Source organism: Grus americana, chromosome 2 (assembly GCF_028858705.1).
Source record: "Grus americana isolate bGruAme1 chromosome 2, bGruAme1.mat, whole genome shotgun sequence".
Taxonomy (NCBI): Eukaryota; Metazoa; Chordata; class Aves; order Gruiformes; family Gruidae; genus Grus; species Grus americana.
The window spans coordinates 92,801,627-92,818,747 of NC_072853.1; the positions used below are offsets into that span (position 1 = coordinate 92,801,627).

At 36.8% G+C, this 17,121-nt stretch overlaps 1 protein-coding gene across 3 annotated transcripts in view; it reads left to right on the forward strand.

The window, feature by feature from the left end:
- Window positions 1-17,121, forward strand: part of EXOC2 (exocyst complex component 2) — a 136,256-nt gene that overhangs the window by 66,208 nt on the left and 52,927 nt on the right. For all 3 annotated transcript variants that reach the window (XR_008575767.1, XM_054815814.1, XM_054815815.1), the window contains exons 12-16: window positions 3,820-3,945; window positions 7,369-7,493; window positions 11,477-11,545; window positions 11,797-11,954; window positions 14,986-15,107. Coding sequence is in view for 2 of the 3 variants with exons in the window: in XM_054815814.1 (XP_054671789.1) it covers window positions 3,820-3,945; window positions 7,369-7,493; window positions 11,477-11,545; window positions 11,797-11,954; window positions 14,986-15,107 (600 nt within the window). In the remaining variant the exon portion in view is untranslated. The remainder of the gene's footprint in view (window positions 1-3,819; window positions 3,946-7,368; window positions 7,494-11,476; window positions 11,546-11,796; window positions 11,955-14,985; window positions 15,108-17,121) is intronic.

Below are 17,121 nucleotides of genomic sequence, written 5' to 3' on the forward strand. Positions count from 1 at the left end.
CTCTTGATTTACCAAAAGTGAAAGCACAAATTAAATAAATGACCTCAAAAAGCATTGTGCTTTTTTTCTCTTTTTTCTTTTTTCTTTTTTTTCAGATCCTTATTTTAGTGAGATCTTACTGCACTAGAACAGAAGAGGTCTGAACAAAACCGTTGAACTATTTATATTTCACACAGTATTTGAATTTTTATTTCATTCTACATACCTTTAAAATATCTCTGCACAAAAAGTTGAAACCCAGTAAAATCCTCTTTAAAGAAATTTAAAGCAATGTTAAAATCCTTAAAACTTCTTATTTGATCTTCTCATGATTTTACAGTCGTAAATGTAGTAAGGCTTTAATTATACTTCTGGTTTGTCACGACTGTTTGGTAGAAGAAGAGAATGTAGTGCATTTATTTTTCCTGTGTTTCCTTGGTTAAATATACACTTGGCACTGGAGTCACTCACAGATATGCTCCATCTAGATGCAGTATTTTGGAAAAAAATACTTCTGTAACTTCAAAGATGCAGTATATTTTTAAAAAAATGAAGATCTGCCAGGAATGTATTGTTCATGCTGTTTATACAACATCTGAAAACCTGTTAGCACAGTAAAAAGTTAATTTCTTGAAACCTTAGATTGTTGCTGTCCTATATTCAAGATCTAGAAATGTAGAAATAGTACACAAATTTGATAACTAATAGGCAGTAAATTATTATTTGGGTAGTCTATTTAGGTTTATAAATATTATTGTCTACAGTCCATACTAATATTAATTCATTGTATTACATTATGCTGCTAAATTTAAGCTGCTGGCTCCAGAGAGGGAACGAGTTGGGATGGGAGAAAAATTGTTTGTGGGTTAACTCTCACTTTCTTATAAGAGACCCATGTGTTAGTGTGCAGTCTTCAAGCGCTATCTTCTGGTCGGGTGAAAGCAAAATCAGCTTTGCTAATGTAGTCCAGATGTTTATTAGTCCTGAGGGTATATGTGCTGTTGTAGTTCCCTGCTGCTGTGTTATACTTGCTTGTAATGCTAGACAACCAATTAAGAAATTAGTTCATGTTAAACTTTCTTTTCCTGGTACGGCTGCAAACTGATGATGTGGTTTTTCTGGTGGAACAAGAGAGTATTCTTTATGTGTTTTCTGTTAGTGGTGAATATATAAACCATTTGGGCGGTGTGGAGTTAGTGTATCCGCAGCAATACAGATTTTCATGTTTTCAGCTACCTTAGGCAAATGGTTTTGATTGAACTAATTCACATTAAGATGTTTTGGTAAGTGCGTCTGTTTTTCTGAATTCTGAGGTTTAATTGGCAATGTCATTTTTAGAGACCATCTGTTTACAAGAAATTCCTCATGTTAACAAGGTGTTTGAAAGGTGAGAACCTAAATTCTATGTGAAGACATCAGAGAGGTTTTGATGCATCATGGCTTTTTCTGATTGTATTTTTTGTGAAAACAGCATTGCTGCACTCTTGGGGTTTTTTAGTATATGTTTTAACTAGCAATGCCTGTGACAATTCTAATTTATCCTACTTGGCATACATTTTTTTTGCCAAATACAACACAGATATGTTGAATCTTAGTCAAATCATGGAAGCCCAAGAACAATGTGAGGCACTTAAAATTTCTCAGGATCTTCTACACAATTTTCTTTTTATTCAGGGTAGAATCTCTGTAAGATACCGAATGAGTGGGTTTGGTTTTGTTTTTTTTTAATCTGGATAGGAATAAATTTGGGATTTTTTTAAGGTTGCTGGAATTTTTTCATAGAAGTTAGTTAATTCAAATTTACAACACTTATGATATGTTTGAGAAGTCGCAGGTGTTTAAATCGTAACTGCTAATGTGTGACCTTACACAGCTCTATGCTATATAGATAGTAGCATAGTATGTGTCCATAGTTAATTATTTGCACTTGCAGCATACATACCTACTTAAAAAACTTCTGGAAGTGTTAGATTTTTGCTTTCTTACTATTTTATATTTTTAGTTCATTCAGAAGGAAAAGTCTTTTCCCCTATGCTTGTTGTTCAAAGTCATTGTAGATCTTGTCTGTGGTGATGGTGGATAATACGCTTAAATCACTGCAGTGGATTCCATATTGCTGCAACCTCATCAATTTCAAAGGTGTCGTAAAGATGAGTTGTTTTTAGTAAGTGATGTAGGACTTAAATAGTGAACAGAGTCATAATACAGACTAAAGATAGCACGAATGGGTTCACCAAGTCAGTTAATGCAAGGATCTATTTACTTAGGTGTCTTATAGTATGAACAGTAATGAGATGAATGGAGGAACTGACAGCTTGGTAATGACAATGCCACAGTGAAAGACCGTAGGAAATCACCTTAAAAGCTACTAAAGAATTATGGGAGAAGAACTACTACCGTTACCTGTTGGAAGTTTGCGATAAGTTTCACAATACTTAATATTGCTCTTTCAGCCCCAGCTGGGGATGTAAAGTGACTAGGTGTCTCTTTACTGCCATACTGGTCTGTCAGCAGCATAAATTCAGAATAAATATTCTTCAAATCCTTTTTACTTCGTGTTAGTCTTGAATCAGAGTATTGCAGTGTTACAGCTGGTGCTCTTACTGTGTGGCCTTCCTGTTATTTTAAGTGAATGTAGGTATTGATGGAAAAGATCAAGCAATATAAACTCAAACACTGAGATTCTCACTACAAAATTCAGGATGAATTACCAGGAGAGGTTTCATCATGATACAAGAAATTTTTTGCTGTGAGAACAATCAATTGCTGAAGTAGCCTCCCCAGGGATATGGTGGAGTCCCCATCGCTGGAGGTTTTCAAGACGCAACTGGACAGGGTGCTAGATAATCTCATCTAGGCTCCCTTTCCCATGAAAGGCTGGACCAGATCATCTTTCGAGGTCCCTTCCAACCAGGGCTGTCTTATAGTTCTATGAATTGTGATTCATTTAAGTTTAGCTGTTACAGCTCAGTTGGACAGTGCTGCTAAAATAATTTTTGATTGTTACTTTCAGAAATGTATCTGTAAGGTGAAATGCATAAAGCAGCAATTTAGACTTTAAAAGAAATATTGGTGGTGTTACAGTACATTAAAAAATCATCGTGGTCTGGTCATTATTATATGGTTGTTTTCCAAACCATCCATTAGACTCCAAGTATCCACCTCCATTATATCAGATCATTGCTTAGGACTTGCTAATAGTGACCGACATATGGACAGGCACCCAAAGAAAAAAATAATTGATTGATACACTGGGAAATATTTTGTGCATTTAGATACGCATAAGCATGGGGTGTTTTACAGACATGCACAAGCATCCAGTGTCATTAGTTCATCTGCTTCACAATGGATGGATTCTTTCTACCTGAGCTCTGTAGAAGTCAAACAGCTAAGTAGTAGTTGAACACCCTGCCCTTAACTGCTTCAGCTGGAGGCACAAGAAACTTCTGCTCTTGAAAAGTATATTTAGATGTACACCGGAAAAAAAATGTGTGCCATATCACTAATGGCATAGATACATATTTATCCATGGCTTTCAAGCAACTAATTGTAGGGCATTAATTAAGGTAAAAACAGAGAAATGTAGAGATGAAAGAATATTTCCCACATAGTATTTGTGGGTTTTGGCTTGCTACAGGAGTCAATAGTGGTGTTATTGAATAGCGTTGATGTAGATGAACAAACAGGCTAAATAAGCAAGATTAAGGTTATTTTTGCTAGATAACTTTTTTTGTCTTGTATCACTTCAGAATTTAATTAGAATTCCACATGCAGCATGCAACTTCATGTCAATTGATGTGTCAAATCATTATAACTTTTTTTTTTCCCCCCTCTCCTTAGGCAACTCGTTGCTCCACAGCCCCATGTTAGACCTGGACAGTGATGTGCGTCCATCGCCAATTGGCCATCTTAGTCAAACTGCTTCATTGAAAAGGGGCAGCAGCTTTCAGTCTGGCCGTGATGATGGTAGGCATCTGTTTTATTTGGAAAAACAAAGCTGCAGTTCCCTATGTCCAGTGTGTGGTGTAGTCAAAAAAATCAAAAAAACGGAAACCCACATTCTGTGTGTTTGTTTTGGTTTGCTACCAAATGAAATTCTTTCTTCCCATGCGTTACCGTTGCTTCCTAAAGGGGTCCTCTGTGTTTTTTTGCAAGCAAAGAGCAGTTCATAGCTGAAATCTGCTTCTTAAAACGCAGTCAAGGTAATAACACTCTTTTTTTTTTTTTTTTTTAAATACAAAACCAGAATTTTATTTTTTTTAATAAGCAACCACCTACTGCCTACCACCTTTTGCGGCTGTTAGACCTTTTGTGTGTGTTTGCTAAGATGGCTCTCCTTGCATTCGCTCCTTCTGTGGCTTCACATATCTGGTCCTTGTTCTCTAATTCTGTAAGCCCAGAGAGGGAAACAAAAGTGTGTGACTAAGCTTGAGCAGTGTGTCCACAACCAGCTGAGCCCATGTATGTCATAAGCGTCTTCAACACCCTTGTCCAAACCACTTCATCTCAGGAGTCTTTCAAACATGACATCGCAGGAGACAGAAAACACATTTTTTGCAGGACAGATAATTTCTTACCGAAGTACTTTGTTGCAGAAAGTGGGTTTTTATGAAGCACTTTTTGGCTTTGGTCAGCTTTGATGTTGCTCTTCTCCCAGTTCTGTGGACTTCCTTGAAAAACCATCTATAAATATCTGATTTTTTTTGCGCGAGAACAGAAATGAAGGGAATCTTTCAAGAACATAGAATGAAGAATAACAAGAATTGTACATTCTTGTGCTGCCACAGTGTATCTTCACATGCATGACAGTTAAATTGTGTCACAGTTTGAGGTTGAATGTTTGTATTTCAAAATATGAATTACACGGACTGTTCAAAATATACATGTATACCAAGTAGTTACGTTACTGTATTACTGTTACCCTTGTCCTTTGTCAGCCCAAACTTGCATGAAGTTGATTAACAAGTGTTACAGAGCAAAACAATAAATTGCTGGTGATTGTTGGATACCATCCACTAATACACATGCCACACTTAATGTAGCAAGCAACATCCAAAATCCGGTTTATTTTTCCCTTGTTTGAATTCTTTTGCATGTGTGTCTGCTTAAAAAGCTGCATCTGCAGAAGGCAATTTCAATTCAATTGGTTATCTTTGCTTTTAGAGCCTTAGTTATGGATCCATAACCTTTTACAAAAGGTAAGTCTTCAGCAAGCTTTGCAGATTCTGTAGCCAGCAGTTTAAACCAAGATTCAAAAGAAAACTGGAGGATCTGAGCATCATAATACCTTAGGAGCCCAATCCATCACAAAGACCCTGGAGTTAGAATGAGTTGCCTCTGAGTTGCGTCCATTGGTACTTAGGTGCACGTGCCCGCTGCTGCTTAGGAGCAGCTGACAGCTCTGCCATCCTTGCTTTTCTGAGTGGAGAGCCGAAGTAAACCAACCGCTTATGATACCTGTGCAGGAGCTGCTGTTCCAAATATGCCATGATGTGCTCTGTTTTCAGGTTGCTTGTGCATCCTTTTGGTCTTTAGCAAATTTAAGGAATGGCATCTCTGGGGTTTTTTTGGTGTTTTGTTGTGTTTTTTTCCCTGCAATGTGATTGACAATGATTGTCCATGGGATTGTTTGAACAAATTACTTTGAATTCGAAACTGCAGCATTCAAATAACATTCAGCTCTTGCTTGAGCCATATGTTCATGAGGATATGTGAACAGTAGCTCTAGTTTCATCTTTAGGATGTTATAGCACAGATTATAATAGATTAAATAGAACAAAAGAAAATTTCTGCTTTAATATAGGTTGGCGTTTTCTCTAGCAAAAAAAGTCAAAATATCCTGAATTTATGGCCAGAATGTCCTTTTGACATGATGTGCACTAGCTGCTTCTAATAATTATCTACTGTCTGCAGACCCTGGACCAAGGCAATCTCTGAAATAGGCCTGAAGTATGCTTCCTGGAGGGGAAAAGAATTTCATACATGAAGTAAATCTGGGCAGTGTGTTTACAGTTAGGAACAGACATCCTTGGTTATAACCGTGGGTTGGTGCTGGAAATTTTGGCAAAGATGAGTTGGTTTCTTAAAGGAGCTGAAATCTTTTGGTTGTATTTGGCGGTTGTTGCTGTAACAGTGCCTCTGTTACTGTAGCAGTATTGGCACAGCTTCCTGGTATAGTCACAATCTGTGTTAGAGGAGTTTTTCTGCTATTGGGTCTAGACCAGTTCTCTGACAGTCATAAACCAAGCTGGCAAAAGTAGTGCTCTGACATCCTATCTGTGTCCACACTATGAGCTTTGCTGATTGAACTTTCATGAAGTTTTCATGCCTCCTCAACAGATGCATCACTATCAGCAGACTTACACTTCAGTTATGACAGTCTCTTTCCAAATTTTGGGCTTCCATTGTGATTTTTTTTTTTAATTTCATTTTCAAGTACTAATCCAGAGTCCCTGTTATACTGTCTGTATACCCTGTTTTCTTAAAACATCATAAGAAAGTTTCAATGGAGAAGGCAGATGGTTGCAGAAAAGTATTTCACTTTCCTTTGTTTTCTGTATTAATTCCTACCTTTCTTCTGCCCCTTTTCAGCTTTCTCTCTACCTTCTCCCCCACAACCTTCCTTTGCCCCATTTGATAAGAAACTGAGAAAAGTTATCTACTGCCAAACTGTAAGCTATTTTCCTGATGTGTTTTAATAGCCCGTGTACCAGACGTGTAAGTAGGTTCATGAAGTGAAAGATGCTGCAGTATTATATGTCATGATTATCTTCTTCATCCAAGAATCTCAATATATACTTAGTGATATGTTTACTGAGTTTTAGCAAAAGTGTTGGAATCTCCCCTGTTTTTCAGATAAAAGATTTTACCAAACAAATGGAAATGAAGATGAGAGGCTGGCAACTTGCCCCAGGCCACAATGGAAATTTTTTTGAACTGTAAATAAAGCAGATATTCTAGTTCCCATTGTTTGCCTCGATTGCTAGCATATTCTAGCAGCCCTGTTTCTTCAGTGTACCACCTCATCATTTGAAACTTTTAATGTTACCTTACCTGTTAGAGCGGTTTGAAGACAGAAGACTGGCTGAATGGCTTGTTAGGTAGAGTACATTAGATACCCCTACAAGGGGGCCTATTCTTTATATCCTGTCATAGTGCTGGCACCTTGTAAGCGTATGAGAAAAGAAGAGAGAACTTGCATGTGTGCCAGTTGTGTCCACATATATGGACCAAGCTTTAAATTTTTCCACTCCTACCTGAAAGGTTTGATATATACACTATATAGTCATTTGTGTAATACAAAGCAGTAGCAAGCTAGCAGTACATTTTTATTATTATTAATTCAAAGTTTTTTAATTTTGCTGTTTCCTTCCTATCTTCCCCTTTTAGCTTGGCGATACAAAGCTCCTCAGCAAGTTGTATTTGTTGAAAAGTTGACAAAACTTGTTGTAAGTCAGCTGCCCAACTTCTGGAAGCTCTGGATTTCTTATGTGAATGGAAGTTTATTCAGTGAGGTATGGATTCTTCTGTATATATGGCTTTTAAGTAACAAAGCTCCATAATAATTGTGTTTGAAGTATTATATTTTGCTGGAAGAAGTGTCTGGGCTTATTTTAATCAGGGAGGTTTATAAAATGATATGTAGACTCTTACGCATTTGAGAGATAGTACCTTGACTTGTAACCTGTCTTGCAATACTAATCTATAGAAGTGAGACTCTTAATTTTATTTTTAAAAGAATAAAAGTATACAGTGGAATTACTTAGAATTCTGCCAGTGGTGTGTCTGTGTGTGTTCCAGATGCTGGAGTCACTATCTGTGTGGTTTCACCTCTTACTCATAGCTGGCCAGCCGCCCTTCATTGGTGATTTGAAAAAATAGCAAATTGCATGAAGGATATAGATATGTAAAGGACAGTCATACAGAAAAAAAAGTATTTCCTTTCTTTGGAACAAGAGTACTCATTTCTTGAGCTTTAAATATTTGGAAGTGAGGATAGGTTCAAGACCAGAGTTGCAAAATGCCCAAGGCCCAGAGCGGTGTACACAGACATACTATAGGGAGTGTAGGCTGGAAGTGCAGTCAGCTTTGATCACCTGTGCTTCTAGTCCTTGCTCAGATGGTTTGTTTTTTACAAGTTACGTAAATAAAATCTTGATAATCCAAGAAGCGGGGGGGGGGGGGAGGGGGAAGTAACGATTCATTACATGTGCTGTTTTTATGTGTGCACTATTAACAGATTCTGAAAGGATATATTTCATAATTAATATGGGTCGTATACAGTTTACCATCGTAATCGTTACCAGATAAATACAATTGCTTTTGGGGTTGTGTTATTGCTAAAATTTGGTCACAGAATTACATTATTTTACAGAGAGTTCACTTCTGGTCCTCAAGCCACATTATTTTTTCTCCAGAAGGAGAACTGTAGTTATGGCATACTCTCAAGGAGCAAGTCTGACAAAGACAAACACAGGATTGAAGTGTAGCGAAAGGCAGCGCACTCAGTTCCATCAGCAGGTGATAAGGCACTAGTTCACACCCTATCACTGGGAAGTCCTGCTGACTCACTCCTTCTGGGTCCTAAAAAACTCTGAAGACAGTCTGTAAAGAGATGCAGAAGGAGTTGGGATAATACAGAGCAGGTGGAAAATAAGCAAGCTTTTGGACTTGCATATTATTCAGATCAGCTTCTGTATTGAACCTAAAAGTTTGTGCATCTAAAACTTCTCTGTTTAACTGTTGCTATATAATTTCATTTGTTGAGATTGTTTTTTATCATGTCATGCTTACGGTGTCCTGCTGTACTTAAATCCTTGTCACCATAGCTACAGTATTCCACTACAAAATTATCCCTAAAGCAGAACTACAGCCATAGCTATCTACTATTCTTTGGAGCTTTAGTAGAAAATAAAACTAATTAACCTTGGGAAAAGGAAATTTGGAAGCTTATTTTGTCATTTTCATTTTCTCTAACTAAAAAATTAATTTCTCAAGTGGTCGTTCTATTTATTGCTGCTGACTGTAAATCAATATAACATTTTCATATGATGATACTAATAGGTACTATAGCTCTGTATATGTTGAACAGAATATACAGAGCATTATAGCTCCAGTGAAATAGATTCTATTCATCATCCTCATTTTACATGATAAAATCAAAAGAAAGTTATGACATTTACTCATAACATTCAGTGAAGGAAGTAGAATCAAGAATAAACCTTAGTACTGTTGGCTTTAACAAAAATAATTGATTTTATAGGGAAATTGACAACCCTTATATTTGACAACAGTACCATTGGAAATTAGACTGTACAAATTCACCTGTTATTGTGATTTTTTTTCTCTGAGTACAATGAAAAAGCGATTTCTAGAGAAACAGACGCTTGAACTGTAAACAAGGTGGAGAAATTCTGCTCGTGAAAATGACTGCAAGTGGAAAATGCAGTGATCTTATGTCACGTCTGAACAAAACATTGTTTCCATGTATTTAAAAAAAAAAAAAAAAAGAGGAGGAGGTAGTTTTCCTGTTAGTCTCTAAGATACATCTACTCTTCTTCTGTGCGGCCGCATTCTGAGCTTGTAAGAAATTAATCCACATACATTGATTTCTTCTGCTCCTTTGCTCCTTATGGAAGTCCCCCAAGTTCTTGGGGAGAGAGGAGGGATGGTGCCCTCAGTTCCTCTTGTGTGTTCTACACCACAGTCAACTGAGGAAGCATGGGAGGAGGGGGTGGCATAAGCCAGAAGACTTCTAAAGCACCTAAGAATATCTGTCAGCACGTCACATTCAAGACTCAAGGTTTATATGTTTTTCTGTTAGAAACCATATAGACTTTAATTGTCCATGAAGAATTTTTTTTACCATGTTGTTTGCTATGTATTGTCATTCAGGAAGCAAGGTGATTGCTATGGGGTTTTTAAGAAAAGTCCTGTGAAAATGGTATAGAGGGTCATTTCAGCTTATTCAAGGCTTTAAGACATTTTAAAAATGTGGAAAGAAAATCCCCACATATGAATAACAAGCTATATTTATTTTCTCTTGTTCAGTTTGTAGGTTTTTTTGGGGGGGCATTCTTTTTAGTTCTGAAAGGTTAGCTACATGCCTTAAGATATTGTCAGTTAAAGATTTACGTGGTATTTTCAACAGTTTAAAAAGTTGAGTTCTTTGAATCACTCTAGGTGAAGTAGCATATGTGAGTAGTAACCGTTGGTCTTACCACAAGATAGTTTTGGTCTGTCTGTGCAGGAAAGGTTTAAGATTGGTCTTCAGCAAAACCACTAAGAAAAAAAAATATCAAAGATCTGTGAATTTTTTTGTTGTTCTCTAATCCAGCTGTAAAACAGTGAATTTTAAGTTGATACCTGAGGTTTAAAGGAATACCACTTATTTTCTTTTTAAGACATTAGGAGAGAGAAACGGGTATTATATGCAGTGATAACTCGAGTGTTGTTCTCCTTATCTGAAACTGTGTAATTCAGAGCTTTAAATTACAAATGTTTCATAGCTATATATTTTCCAAAACTCTTAAGCAGTTTTATTTTTCTCTATTTTTTGCTCATGGCAAATTATTTATTTTACCTTCAAAATCTGAAATGCTTTAGCTAAAGAGAGAATTTGATAAATACAGCATTTCCATTTAATGACTTCAAAGTAAACACTTTTGTCATGTTACTACACTTCTTGTCCAGTAGGTGTTGCTGTACATACATGAAACAGGAGATTTTCTAACTAAAATTCTGTATCTGTACTTAACCCAGTATTCGAAGTAATTTTTTCAGTATAATTTACTCCACTGTGTTCTCAGTAGACTCCACAGAAGGCTAGAACTACAAACAGGAAGACTATTAGTCAAACCATGTTTTTTCTTCAACTGTAACTGTCTCGTGCAAAGCATACTCATGTTCCTTGGTTTTTAAAGAAGTGAACTGTCCATGAAGATGCTGATTACTTTGCAGAGTCTCTTACAGTTAGTTGAATTATTTAAAGAGCATTTTCAACAAAATGCTGTTCCTAAAAACAAAACCCCCTCAACCTTCCCCTCACAGGTTACAGTTCCAAATTGTCTTCATTCCAAGAAGTTTCTCCCACCTCACATCAACGTCCTTCTCTGGGCAGCTTCCATGCTGATAAAATAGTTTCTTCTTATAAACTTGATGCACAATTAAACTATGTAAGTTTGGCTCTCACTAACATTGCAGTGAGAATACTTTGACCTCATGAAGTTCATATTGCTTGAGCTATTCTTTCATGCTTGTCTGACTTGCGTCTTAAATACACATTGTTTCTCAAAATTAAACATTAGCACACTGACCTACAGTAAGTAGAGTTTATTTGTATATAGTCTTTGCTTACTGAGATGCCATGAATTAGTTTTTATAATTGCATCATAAACTCATCAGTTTTCACTTCTTCACTTTGAAACCCCCTTTTTCAGAATTATTTTAACAGTGGTTATGAGATACTTACACTTTTCAATTTTCTCATTTTCACAAGACTGCTGAAAAATCTGGCCAAATGGAAAGATCAAAGAAAAATGCTAGGCAAAGACAAAACGATTTCAAGGTAAGTTATGGGGGGCATAACCTTGCTTTCTTTCAGTTATTCTTCATAGCAAGATACTTTAGTGTCCCACCTTGAAAATCAGATTTCTTAAATCATCTGTGTGCCCTTATACCTCCTTCTCCTGTAGTCTCTACCAGGTGGAGCCACCTGTAAATCTTAGATTCCAAGCTGTTGTGTATAGCAAGTACATGGCTGCTTACATACATCGATAGAACTTTTTGCTTGATTTTTCTTTCTTTCTTCTGATGCAGAAAATGATTCAGGAAGTGATGTACTCTCTGGTAAAACTTATCCGTGGAGCTTTGCTTCCATTCAGCCTCAGAGAAGGAGAATCAAGACAGTATGGTGGCTGGGAGATGAAATCTGAACTTTCTGGCCAGTGGCTAACACATGTTATCCAGACTGTAAGGTAAATAGATCTGGGGACCTATAAAATGATGCTATTCCTGGAATATGTGTGCTTTAAGGCAAATTGTTTTATTTATTGCATTAAATACCCTGAGTAGTGAAAATGTTAACACTTTCAAAAACAGGATTATGAAAAAATTGCTGATAGCAGATTTAGGATTCTATATGCAAGTGTAATTAATAATGTCTCATGATATAGCCTTATTACGTAATGATACATTCATTCTTTTCCATAGCATCTTAGGGTAACATTTGAATAAAATATTTGCCTGGCAAGGCATAGACACTCCATGCATGAAACAGGATTTGATTCTTTAGGGTACAAAGCAATTATCTGCTTCATTTGCTACATATCTTCCCACCTCTGCCAAAATAGGTGAAAATAGCATGCTTCTCACTATAGTATTGTTTTTAAATCATAATTGACTTTTACAGTTGCTCTATGGAAGGTTTTTATGTCATTCTGCTTATAATTATGTGTATAAACTTAGTAACGTGCACATAATTAATTAGAAAATGTCTCAATATACAGAATTCGCTTTCATTTGTCTATGGAGGATATAAGAATTGTCAGTATCTTTTGTAAATTTGAGTAATACCTGGATATGATTCCCTATTTTTTATCTGCAGTTTTCGAAGTAGGTAATAAGTAAAGCATAGAGGAAGAAAAGAAAGGGGTATCATCACATATAGATATTCTTTTTGAGGATGGAGGTAGCAATGATACATACCTGTTGTCAAATTTAACGCTTTCCCGAAGTCTGTTGTCAGTTACTTTATCTGTACTTTAACCATTCAGAAAAAAAAAAAAAAAAATTCCATGGGAAGTTTCTTATTCTGGCTGATTTTTATGGAATGCTTCTAATTTGAGAAGGAACTGACTTTGGCATTTGATGAAAAGATGTAAAAGGGCAAGGGAACAGGTTTTGGCATCACTGTTGCCCTTTTGTGAGAAGCAATCCAATTTCACTCAAATTATAAAATTCTAGAATTTAACACTTGCACATCTGTAATATTTGCTTGGAAACTTAACTAACAGATTCCTTAATGGTTGGTTGTGCTTCAGAGTCCTACCACTCGAGGTGTCATCCAGGCTGAGGTTATAGGATACATGAAGGCTCTTTTTCAGAGAATCTCCTTTTGCTTACTGCCCTGGTAATGAAAAACTGAACTGAGAGCTGGGGAAATTCTCTCTCCTTCCCACTCTTTTCCCCACCTCATGTTCTTAGTGATGCCTGTGCTGGCACTTTACTAAAGTGAGCTAGACTTTAATGCAAAGCAGCCAGAAGTAGAGAAGAAAAGGGGCAATCTGGAGAAGAGGAACTGAAGATACCATGATAGGGTATGAACTCACCAGCGATGACCAGGTCAGAACTACTGCACTACTTTTGCAACTACTGCAAGTTCTTTTCAAGCCCCCATGCTTTGACAATTTAATAAATTCTTGTGACTCTCACCAACAATGAAGGTGGGCTCTTCTCATGAAGTCTATACATTGCATAAAAACCTTATTTGTTGCAAGCTTATCTAATAGCTAAAGTCTTACTTTTATAGTTCCTAACAAAGTCATTATGAAGCACATGATAGAATTTTACTCTTTTCATTCATCTCACAAATGATTTACCATTTTCTAATTGTATTTAAGAATGCTAAAACTTACATAATTAGATAACAAGGAGTTGGTGTTTATATGTATCATACAGCTTAAAGTGGGGTGGTTGCACAGTCTTTCTCTTGTACCCCATTCTGTCATTGCCCATTACGAATTGGTTCCAGAAGATAAATTAGAGCTATGCGATAAAGTGAAGCTGTTGTTGGCAAGACTTTTGCCTTATTGTAAGGATAGAAAGGTGCGTATTTGTTAGGGTGAGTTATATCAGAAAAGATGGATTTAGGGATGCGACAGCTGTGTGCTTCCTTAGAATCAACTCTAAGTACAGGACTTCTGTGCAGTCTAAAGTCCCTTAAACTTCTCACAGATGGGTATTTATTGTTTCCTGGATGGTTGAGATAGTGCAGATTTAGGTAATCTGCTAATTCAGTAGCTGTGCTGAGCAGATAGCAGTCTGGTTAATGATGGTGTTTTGATGGTTTATGCCCAACACCAGGGGTAAGGAACCACAGCCTACAGAGTCCAATTGGAAATGTTCCACTAATTACTCCAACTTACTTGCTTGTGCCTTCCTACTGTTCTTTGGTATTTTCTAGTACCTTTGTTTTGCTTGGTATTGGCAGTAGGGCTAACAGCAATGACTGCATTTGAATTGCCCTTGCTTAAATATCGAAGAGTTGGATAAAAGCAGTAAACCTCACTTTGTGACCCTGACTAAAGTCTGAGCACAACTGCAGCCTTTTAGTTAAAAGCCAAAATGCTATTCCATGTAAGCAGCTGCTGTGTTGCTATTTCTACAGGGAAAAATGGAGATGAATGTTTCCATCCTCAGCTATAGTAGCTGGTGATTTGTGCCTGGTCAGAGTAGGGAGCAAAACTGAATGAATTCACTCTTTGCTCCACAGGTGATGCAGCAGCTGTATTTGGCTCCTTAAATGTGTGTACTCTTGGCAATCTGATGCACAGCCACATCAATTTATAGTAGCTTGGTGGCTGTTACTGTTGTAATGTGGGTAAACAATATCTCAGAAACCACGTTGTGGACCTAGGATTTGATCTAGGCATTGACATAAAAACAGCAAAAAAGCTATTTCTGCTCCAAAAGGATTATTCTTGGATCATAAGACAAGAGATTGATGCAGAAAGGCAGGCGGGGTAGTGCAAGAGGATAGTGGGAAAAGTTGGCATGTTGCTGTGATGACATTGTTGTAATGTTACAGAAAAATAATTATTTGCTTAATTCAGAAGCTTGCAAATACAGATTTAATCTCTCAGTGGGGTAATCAGTTTTCAAAGACTCACTATGGATGGAGCTACTGTGTTCACATATACTGAAAACGTCTGAAAAATTCAATGACGTTATATCAGCTTAAAAAACCCTGCAGTTTTACACTTAAGTCTGCCTTTATTTGCTTTCCAGGCTTAGTTCTGAGTCTCTTACTGCACTCGAGATACCCAATGATATGCTTCAGATTATCCAGGATCTTATTTTGGACCTCCGTGTACGTTGCATTATAGTGACCTTACAACACACAGCTGAAGGTAGGAAAAGGCTGCAGGTCTCTTTGCTTACTAACATTATTTCTTTTGCCTCTGGTTAGACCAAACCGTGTTCTGGAAGATAACCATGTTTGTTACAGGTTAATGTTTGTTAATGGCAGTGGACTCCTCCGAGTTCTGTAATATCTCAGAAGAGTTCCTGAAGTATTTCACTTTTCTGATAGAAATGTGCGTTGTGAGTCTTTTCTTTCCTTATTCTCATGAATACAATAGATAAGACCTGTTTCCTTTGGGTTGAGACACTTTTACAATGCAAATGATTTATCTCATGATGCAGCTTTTTCATATTGGAAATACTGTTTATTTTCTTTTTTGAGTTATTCTATAAAGTGAAGAATTAAATAAGCAATGTGTGTGTCGTCCCCCCCCAAGAAAAAAAATCCACAGCTCTTTATGAAGTATTTTAGTTGTGTGTGTTTCAAGGCCTTTTACTAACATCATAATCCCCGGGCTTCCTACTGTGTGCACAGCTTTTGCCATAAATGTCTGGATTGTCAAGGCCAGTCACACATTCTCCAAATCTAATGTGACTCTATGTGCATCAGAGGCCATTCATTTTACCGTCTCTTATTCAACTCTGAAACTTGAATGTCAATGAAGTAAACCTTCAAGAAATAAATGTTTCTTTTAAAATTAGGGCAGATTCATCTACTAATTCGGTTAGCAGGGTTTTTTCCCAAAAGACTAATTGCCTTCAATGCTAAAAAAATTAGGACTTTTTAATCGTACAATTTAATCAGGTTTTAATCTTTAACATATGATTCATTGTTATTTTGTAGGCTGACATGAAGCTAAGTGTTTTACTCAAGCCTTAAGTGTGCTCAGTGCAGGTGACTATATTAAGCAAATTTTTAAACCTTTTGGTGACAACAAATCATAAGGCCTCTATAGTTAATTTGATATAATGTTGATATGAATTTTACTCTTGGCTCTTAATTCTTTTATTAAATCCCATTTCAGCATTATTTTTCTGCATTAATATCAAGCTAGTTGGCGATACAACTACATAGGTTGTCTTGTCTCTTTAAAACTTTATAGGGAAAGTATTACTACTATTTCAGATTTCACTTAAAGTATGGGGAAGTCTCTTTTGCTTTTCTTCACTTAGCACAGCTGAGTTTTTTTTAAATGGTAAGTGAAACTTTATTTATTTATTTATTTATTTAAAATTGTGACATGAGGCTGTCCTGTTGGACTAACTGCCCTCTGTGTAGGAATTCAGTGATTCCGCAGATTTCCGGACTGTTTCAAAGGAAGGAAGTATCTAGCTCCAAACCATTTTGCTGACAATCCTTAGCTTATCAAATCTCTGTGAGCTATTGTTGTTCTCTGTTGAGCTGTCTACCTAGATTCTCCACTGCAGTCCAGAGAGCTCCGATATCTGATTATTGATGAAGCTCTCGGCCAAAAAGTCTGCTGTCTTACTAGTTTTGCCTACTTGTTGCATTATAACAATAGCCCGGTTCTTTGTTCAGACCCAGTGCTTCTGCTTCTTAGTCCTGGTTGCTGGCCACATACCTTCTGTGGTGGAAAAACTCTTGTGGTAGTCTGTACCTTAGATTTTTATTAAAGCATATTTACTAGTCTATGTGTGAATGATTCTCCATTTAGTCTGAATATCTTTATTCATACTTTTCTTTCTTGAATCAAAAGAGATCAGTTTCCTTAAGATGCTGGTATGTTACATTGGCTGGAGAATATATATCTCTTTCATCTAGCCAGTAACAGCGGCCGCCTTTGACTGCTTCTTCCATCCCCTATCAGTGAAGCAGTTCTGTGTAGTGGCTGTAGTATCAACCAGGAGAAGAGCAAAGATGTCTGCCTGTATGATGACTCTGATTCCATATTGTTGCGCTGTGTGCCTTATGGGACACCTTTTTTTTTTTTGGCATTGTTCTTTACCAGCTAAATCAAAATTGCATATGTTGAATGTGTTCACGTAGTTTTTCTGGACAGGACCAGGTTAATTTGGCCCTTGGAGAAACTGTTATTTTTA